This window comes from Anneissia japonica, unplaced genomic scaffold (assembly GCF_011630105.1).
Source record: "Anneissia japonica isolate Jap-2015-1 unplaced genomic scaffold, ASM1163010v1 scaffold2737_len523936_cov211, whole genome shotgun sequence".
NCBI classification, from domain to species: Eukaryota; Metazoa; Echinodermata; class Crinoidea; order Comatulida; family Comatulidae; genus Anneissia; species Anneissia japonica.
In genome coordinates, this window is record NW_022735439.1 from 173,079 (window position 1) to 182,792 (window position 9,714).

General features: G+C 35.5%; 1 protein-coding gene across 1 annotated transcript in view; it reads left to right on the forward strand.

The window, feature by feature from the left end:
• The window catches only part of LOC117116590 (mitochondrial tRNA-specific 2-thiouridylase 1-like), a gene marked incomplete in the record, with an annotated part of 8,617 nt that extends 1,399 nt beyond the window's left edge, over window positions 1-7,218 (forward strand). The window contains 7 exon segments of the mRNA XM_033260655.1: window positions 544-709; window positions 2,447-2,500; window positions 2,753-2,819; window positions 3,217-3,317; window positions 4,024-4,165; window positions 4,566-4,648; window positions 5,441-7,218. Coding sequence (XP_033116546.1) covers window positions 544-709; window positions 2,447-2,500; window positions 2,753-2,819; window positions 3,217-3,317; window positions 4,024-4,165; window positions 4,566-4,648; window positions 5,441-5,560 — 733 coding nt within the window.
• Between the last annotated feature and the right edge of the window lie 2,496 nt (window positions 7,219-9,714).

Sequence of the window (9,714 nt, forward strand, 5' to 3'; positions counted from 1 at the left end):
GGGTACTAACGTTAAAGTTAAGGTTAACGCCGTGCATACAATTAAACAACATTTAGGCTTGTGGTGTCTGCTTTATTGCAGGTTGTTTTTTGTACACTATTGGACAAAATGCCAAGATCCCAGGCATGGACAACAAATGGTTTGTGGTGGACAAAGATCCTCAAACAAGAACTATTTATGTTGTAAGTGTTACAACTCCCTTTATCTTGCCTACAGTTCCTTGTACCTTGCTTACATCTACAATGTTGATTTTGATATAATACTCATAGTAAAAGTAGTAATTAATTTTATAATAAAATAATAATTAGAATCATATAACATTAATGTTATTAATTACAATAACTTATCTTTTAAATGATTTGATATTGTACTACCTTGCCAGTACACACTCCAATTTGAGACCCCTCTTATTCAAGACAACTGCTTGGTTTTCAATAAAACCAATTAACAATCGGTAGAGGCAGTTTCTGTCTCTTATACACATCTAGATGTGTATAAGGGGGTACATTAAAGTTTCCATGTTATTATTTTTTTAGAGGTCAGGTTAATCAAAGCCATTGACCTTTGGAAAGACCAGACGTTCTTCTTGTCTCAAGTTAAGCAGGAATCACTTCAGAAAGTGGTATTTCCAGTCGGTGACCTCACTAAGAGTGTCGTCAGACAGATTGCATTACAGGCGGGCTTGCACAAAATTGTTAAGAAAAAAGAGGTCAGTGTTAATAATTAATTTTGAAAAAAAAAAATAATTCAAATAAAAATTTGTGTCTTCTGATTTTATTTATTTATTTATTTTTATTAATTGGTTTAGGGCCAAGGATATGCCAAGCAGCGAACTTAATCACTATTCAAAGTGGCGTATCCTTTCACAAGACAAACATAAACACAAGATGCTCTACGTAAACTAAGATCATGTTTAGACAGCACCCTAAACCACAAACAAGGTTTTATGTCCTTGATGTATATTCACTACCCAAGGTGACCCTCCAATCTTCGCCGTTTATACAACACGCCAGTACGTGTGTTACATACCGAAAGTATCGTATGGCGCAATGTATTTTGGGATACCAGTACATTGTTAAACCAGTGAAACTCTGCTATCCTTCCGCTGAATTTGCACGGTCTGTTTTTTGGAAGAGGAGTGGATTGTTTACAGTTGATCGATTGTGTTAATATTCCCTTAAAATTTTCTCTCTTAATCCTATTTTGTGGTTACTTTACTAATTATTGTGTTTACCAAATTGCTAACGGTTGAGTATCATGGGATAATACAATCTTTTGACTGTTTCTGTCTGATGATAGGCTAGTCTGACAGATGAATGGAGCAGGAAGACCATAGGCTTGCGGAGCGACAAGACAAGAATGACATGTGCTTGATTTCGTCGCGTTACTTGCCAAGTGATAAATACAAAGAAAATATTATAATCTATAATAATATCAGTTTATTTCCATGTACAGCATTGTATCAGTTGCACTTAAGCTGCACCATTAACAAAAAAAAGGCCTAAAAAGTAAGGTCTGTCACAGAAATCTACAAATCCAAAATAAAATTACAGTACAGTACTAAAAGGGAAAAAAATAGTTAAAGATCAATGAAACCAACGAAAAGGTAATATACAAGAAAATCACTAAATACATCCAGCAGTACTTTTTATTTTACCGAAATAGCGACCTGTCAAGTTGAGGGAACAAGTAGGCACCGCCAGGGTCACAAACCAGCCAAATTTGGCGATTCCTCAAGTAGTCTCTTTTCCAGATGGTTTTGTAATCACACGGAATCCAACCTTCTTTATACAACACACTTAACTTAGCCGCGCTGATAAGGCATGCAATGGCGTTTTGTATAAGCGGGCGTTGTTTTGGACGCGAGAAAAATCTTGCTACTGTGACAGGAATGAACCCAGAACCCTGGGATTTGGAAGGCAAGCATCTCAATCACCAAGCTATTCAACTCAACTCTTTTTTTTTTTTACGAATGTGCAAGATTATAATATAAATATAATTACTGTATTATTATTATTATCATTATTATTATTATTATTATTATTATTATTATTACTATTATTTCTTTTTAATTGTAAACAATTTTACTGCAGAGTATGGCTGCTTAATAGAACAATTTGTGCATGTATTATTAGTTGTTACAGGTACAATTTGTTCATATTTTAAATTTCTTTCATTGGTATATCTGAACGGTTTTGTATTGTATTTATGTATATGTATTATCATTGTTGGTAGGGGCTTGGTTAAGCACAGTTTTTTTTAAATTTTGGTTTTCCTTGGTGCCCCTGTTCAACCTATTTTGTTGTTTCTTTGTCGAAAGATTGAAAATAAATAAATGAAACAAATAAATAAATATTTAAAAGGTTGAATGGAATTATGTTTGGGTTTGGTTGTTTACTTTTTTTAGGAGTCAGCATTTTTTGACAAATGGAAACATTTTTTTCAGAGTATGGGAATATGTTTTATAGGCCAACGAAATTTCAAGGAATTTATTCAGGAGGTAGGGAAAACTTTTGAATTTAAACACTTCTATTGTTTTTTAATTTCTTAATTTATTCATCATCAGTACAATAGCAGCCAAAGAGCTGAATTGAATTACCAATTTTCAAATTTAATCACATAAAACATCAGTACAAAATTTAAATCTATCAAGAAAATACACTATACGAGCATCAAAATGACTTCTTTTACAACATACTTGAACAAGTACGAATTCATTAAAAAAATATTTTGTTTCTTACATTTTTTAAAGTATGTTGATCCAGCTCCCGGAAACTTCATTTCAATAGAAGATGCAGAAGTCATTGGACATCACAATGGTAAAGTTAATGAAGGGAAATATAATGGGTAGTTTTCGCAGCACGACGTTAACCTTAATGTTAACGGATGACGTCATAATTTATTCATCTTGTGTTGCGGAGTAAGTAAATTTCAGGATTTTACGTGCTCGACGTACTTTAATTACGGGTTTGCGCATGCATATTTTGATTTGGTTACAAAAAGGGGCGGAGCTATTGCGTTGCATGATGGGTACTAACGTTAAAGTAAAGGTTAACATCGTGCGGCAAAAACTACCTATTGACTTTTAACTTCTCATATCTTCTCACTTAAACGCCTTCATTAGTCTGTCAGTTTTCTGAAAAATAAAAGTATTTCCCTACACAATATACATACAATTAAACAACATTTAAGCTTGTGGTGTCTGCTTTATTGCAGGTTGTTTTTTGTACACCATTGGACAGAATGCCAAGATCCCAGGCATGGACAACAAATGGTTTGTGGTGGACAAAGATCCTCAAACAAGAACTATTTATGTTGTAAGTGTTACAACTCCCTTTATCTTGCCTACAGTTCCTTGTACCTTGCTTACATCTACAATGTTGATTTTGATATAATACTCATAGTAAAAGTAGTAATTAATTTTATAATAAAATAATAATTAGAATCATATAACATTAATGTTATTAATTACAATTACTGATCTTTTAAATGATTTGACATTGTACTACCTTGCCAGTGCACACTCCAATTTGAGACCCCTCTTATTCAAGACAACTGCTTGGTTTTCAATAAAACCAATTAACAATCGGTAGAGGCAGTTTGGCACAGTGGAAACGGTTTGGTTTCCCAACCTCAAGGTCCGTGCTTCAATCCTTCGCTCTGCACTTCATTTGTGTCCTTGAGCATGGTACTGTACTTTATCTACATTGCTTCAGTCTACTCAGCTTTATCAATGGGTACAGCAAATTTCTGGGAGTAGCCTGTGGTGGACTAGTGTCCCACCTAGGGGGAGGATCACACTCTCATCCGCTTCACGCTACAGAAAGTTCCAGCTCTATAGGCCCTAGTGGCTTGGCAAGCATTTACTTAATTAACAATTGTCAATCCTTTAAAACAAAGCTAACACTCTAAATGAAGACCACACCCAAAACCACCCCACATTTTCAAGTCTTGAATTGGAAGATAAACATTATTCTTAACTGTCTCATTCTTATGTTACAATATTTTTTCTTGATTCCATAGGCACCATCAACAAGCCATCCATCCCTGTTCACAGATTCTGTCATTACTGAGCCGATTCATTGGATAAATGCAATGCCGGCACAGCTCCAGCAGAAAGAGCCATTTAAATGTACCTTCAAGTTCCAACATACAGATCCCCCAGGCAAGTTGAATAAACACCCTGCATGTTCAGTGAGACCCCCAGGGTGGTTTGAAACTACACTACAGACCCCCAGGCTAGTTAGAAACCACCTTCATGTCCAAACAGACCCCAGGCTAGTTAGAAACCACCCTTTATGTCCAGACAGACCCCAAGCTAGTTAGAAACCACAATTCATGTCCAAACAGACCCCCGGCTAGTTAGAAACCACAATTCATGTCCAAACAGACCCCAGGCTAGTTAGAAACCACCCTTCATGTCCAGACAGACCCTAGTCTAGATAAAAACCATTCTGTACATCCAAACAGACCCCCCAGCTAGTTAGAAAGTACTGTACACATGAAATACAGACTTTTTTTAGAGATGTGATAATTAACTAATTCTTGTTTGATTTTTTTTTTAGTTGATTGTATGCTGACACTAAATAGTGACGACAGCATTTTGATCTCATTGGTCAATCCACTCCGGGCATTGACACCTGGTCAGGTGAGAACATTTTTGTAATTATTTTGAGGTATTTTTAGAGCAAAGGAAAATGAGTTATTTATCATCTGAATTAATCCTGGAGTTTGTTTAAAATGAACCTTAAAGAGATTAAAGTTGTGGTTGTTTTAAGCAGTTAGCTTAATACAAGATACAAGATACAAGATAAAATTTATTGTCTCCATTAAAAAGAAAACGAAGAAATTACAAAAGCTCGCACCCATTAAAATTACATTAAAATCACATAAAAATTTAACAAAGTACATCAAAACCCATAAAAAATAAAAATAAACAACATTTAACAAGGAGAAACTACTCAAGAGACAAAGAGTTATAACAACAATAACAACAACAATCGCTATTTTCATTAAATTGATTTAATTTTATTTTATTATTGCAATTATCATTATTATTATGATTATATTTATCATTATTATTGTTGTTATATTTGTCATGGTTATTTCAAAGGCATATATTATTATTATCAAAAATCCACACAAACCACGTTTAGCAAACACCATCACAATATCATTAAAAGTAACACAGCAGAAACGGACACGGCACAGACAATTCACCAAACAACAGCAAAAAGGTAAAATGAAAGGTAACTAAAAGCGAGCAGAAACGTCGACCGCAGGAGCAGCGCCGTGACACGTCCGTTCTCTATTATTCGGCTCTGTATTTTCTATTTTTGTTTTTATGTTTAATTTTTACATGCAAATTAAAATTAAAATTATAATCAAGTCTAACTTGTAATGTAATTGAAGTTTACCTCTTGATTGTTTGTTTTTGTAGTTTGCAGTTTTCTACTATGGTGAGCAGTGTCTTGGTGGCGGTAGAATATTGCGGTGTGGTCCATCTCTATACACTTTACACAAGGATGACTACCATTCTGGAACATGGTCAATATCATGAACAGCCAAGCGGTGTGATTTGTCTCTCTACCGATTATAGCTACCATTTGGTAGGGGTGTTAGAAGATACAACTTCTAGGAGATTTGTTCTCACGTTCTCTGCCAGGGACGCGAGTTTAAGTCCGACAACGTTCACTTAGGGTGTCGAGGTGTGAGTTTCACATCCACCCCAGTAGCGGCTTTAGGATATATTTTCTGAGGGGGCGGAGCTGGGACTTGAGTTCATAGGCCCAAGCTGGAGGAAGGGTTTTAGAGGGTGTTCACCCTCCCAAATGAGATTTTTTTAAAAAGAGGAACCTCTGGATGGGCAGAAATGGCATTCTCAGACTGTGACAGGCATCTGTTGGCTTGGCGCGAGCCTTTTTTTTACATTTTTTTAGTCCGACTGCCCGACAAACTCTGTCCGATGGGGGGGGGGGCTTGCCCCTGCTGTTCCCCCACTGGCGCCGCCACTGATCCACCCTTGTCCAACATACCACTATTGTATTACATGTAAACTCACTGCCAGTCATCAACAGAACACAAACTCTCGCCAATTAATAATTCAGTATAGTAAAAACATAAATATATCGTAACTTGATGGAGGATGGGTTAATTTCCTGGAGATTCTAGCTTGCTTGCAGGCTTGCGAGAAACCTTCCTGATTTCCAGAAGAATCACACGGATTGCAGGAGACTTCAGACCCCTGCATTCGGGAACATGGTCATTATCAAGAACTTTAAATAAATGTGCTAATTAATTGACATAGAAATTTAATTTTCTCATAATACAGTTTTTCTATGTCTATATCTCTAGAAGAGGTTGTTAGTTGGTGATATTGTTTATATTTAAATTGTCAAATTATATAAACTCATTTATGATTATAATTCTGTTATTGTATTATTAATTTATGGCAAATGACTCAATTGTGATTGATAAGAAGATCAAGTTTTACAGATCTCTTACCAAATTAGCACATTGTTTGAAAAACAGTGCGGTTTGTGAACTATATTTTATAGTTGAACAAGCAGTGGATATGTAGTGCCTTCTCAATAACACCTGATATGAGGTTATGACACATGATCAAGTTGATTCACCGAGACTTTAATGTATGGGTGCTGCATCTTACAGCCATAATATCAGAGCTGGTTCAAGCAGCTATCTTTGCCCATGTGTTGGTGGTTGAAGTCCTCTCCAATAAGGACTGTAAATTGTAGGGCCAGTGTAAACAACCTTGTGTGTGCATTAAACCACCTAGAATATCGTCCAAGAGAGGACAAAGCTTCTGATGGTGAATAGCTCCATTAAGTGGCTGCTAGTGCATGCTAACACGCATACACATTGTGATATTGTTATGGTGATGGTTTGGCAATTGCATCATATATTATTTTTGATGAAAGTAATTATCTGTGAAACATAACCGAATATTTAATCATATTATAAACTTCCTTCTCAGAACCTTATTTTCATACATGGTTTACTAGAAGTTACAGTACTTTAATAAATGATAATTTTCATTAAGATTTATGATTAATATAATTTTGTTTATTATTTTAATAATTGTATTTTATTCCATCAACAACCAACAAAGATAGAAAGCTACGGGTTATATCTTGAGATCTTTAATATATAATATTTACACATCGTTTCATTATAGCAATTAAATTTCAATACACTTTTTAACAAGGTACATAACTAACTGACTTACTGACATAAATTCACTTTTTTTTTTTTTTTGTATATCTTGGTAAATGAGGCCTGATGTTACCATCAATATTGATGAGATGCGCCACAATATATTTTTATATTTATTTATTTATATTTGTTTTTTAATTTAAGCCATGAAATACTCGCAACCTTGGGTTGAAACCTCATGAATCCCTTCACAACCTATCAACAGTATAGTTGTTCTATATCACAATTCTGCTTGTGGGTTGGTTGTCCAATTTACTACAGTATAAACATTTCACGAGTAAAGTGAGCTTCATTCGGCTGGTTCGGTACAGTGGCGGTGGGATGGAGGGTGGGTTTCTAGGGCAAATCTTTTAAAATTCCCGACAATATAGGGATTAAATTGAGAGGTTTATTATTAATCCATTGCCTATTTATTATTTTAGATCAACTTATTTAAAAATGAAAACTTTTGTATTGAAGCCCCTGAAATATACAACAATTTAGGAGTTTCAAAAGCTTATTTAATCGATTTTAGAATATGTAGAAAATATTTAATTTTTTTCCTCCCAACTAATTGAGGTTTTTCTTCCCGACGCGGGTGGGGGAGGTGCTCTCCCGGTTGGCGGGCAGCTCTCCTTGACTGAGTGGCCCTAGCCCCTCTGTCGCCACCCCTGACCCCAAATCATGTGTTTATACTTAGGCCTTATATTTGATCATTTCATTTCAATAAGTATATTGATTAATTTAAGCAACCAGCAAATTTACAAAATGCTCATCTTTCTTTATTTGTTGCCAAGACAACTTGCCTGAATGATGCCATCAACTCTTACATCAATATAAATTAAGCTTAAATAGTTGTATGTAGTTTCTATTATATGTATCTTTTAATATTTTTGATTTTGTTCACAGTTATTTTTCCAAACTAACACATTATACTACCGTACATGTCTGTCGCTCGTGTCCTTGGGCAAGGCACTTTATCTGCGTTTGTCTCTCTCTACCCAGGAGTGTACATGGGTACCCGGTGGCTCACTGCTGGGGGGGGGGGGAAGCGGCGTGGAAAGGAACTGGCCACCCGACTACACAATACCGAGGCTTACGATGGGCTCACAGCTCATTCCCCTACGTTCAATAATGAATATGGGTCTACCTTACCTTTTTAATGTTACATTCTTTTTCCAAGTTACCGTTTCACCAAATGCAATCTTCAAATTTTGTCTTGATAATTTATTCAGGCATAATAAAACTTCAAAACACCAGCCAGGGACTGAAATTGTTGCTATTACAATTTAAAATTATTAATAAATAAAATGTGTATCGCATACAAATTACACTTATTTAAAACTTATTTGAATATCCAATTGAGCAAACTGACCAGCGCTGGAATTATGGAGTGTCAGAATCGTTTATTTTTGCGGGATCGTGGGAGTATACATTCCCATTTTCCTAGGACCTAGGGATTGCATACATTTCTTTTTGCACAAAATTTAGTCTACTGTTTTGTTTAGTCTACCACTTTCGGTCATTAAATTTAAGAATTTCATAGAATTTCCTGAAAGATTCTATGATTTTTTTGTGATTTTAAACAAATGTTTGCGCATTAAAATACTGTCAAACTAAGACCCTTTGGAAACCGGAAACCGTTTGAGAGAGCAATTTACAGGAAGCTAGAGTTGCTACATTCTTATTATATACTCAGTCCCAACCAGTGCATGCTGAAGTGGATGTTAAAACTCCTGGATCTTTCCCCTGCTTTTTTGATCTACTTAAAATTTAACGAAGTCACAAAGTCAAATTATTATAATTTTAACAGTGCTATATCAGATATATAGAAGTCTTAGAATGCTATTTCTGGCAATTAAAGCAGTGCTCCATTTTAGTTTTTTTTTCACCTCTACACCAGCCATGGTGGGGCTGAACTGGGTGTTAAAACGTCTGGAAGGCCTACTCGCCCTCTCTATTCACCCCCAAAAATGCACAAGAACGTATTTGATCAAATTAAAAATTGAACGACATAATGTCAAATTAAGACATTTTAGAAATTATATTTCCTGTCTGAGAGTGTTTTACATGATCGATTTTTTTTTGTTTTTTCGTGGAGACTTTCCCAATACTTGCCATTCTCTCCCATTCTCTCCCATTTGATATATTTAAAATTAAACGTCAGTAATACTTTCAAATTTAGACACTTTGAAAAACATTATTTTTATTCTGTTTCTAAGAGTGCTATTTTCAAGTTCAGCTCAGGGGTGGTGCTAGTTAATCAGGCCCCCGTCGGAGGGAAAAACCACAACAATGGTATGTTTATTCTACATTTAGATTAAAATCGATTAAATAAGCCTTTGAAATCCCTAAATTGTCAACATTTTCGGGGGATTTTCCTCTGGACTACTTTTAAAATGTTTTGGGCGACGCCGGACCACGCCTACTTTGTTCCCGTGGGCGTGGCCCTTTTTGTACTTGTTTCCCCCCTTGGAAAATTGGTGTGGCGCCCCCAGTGCC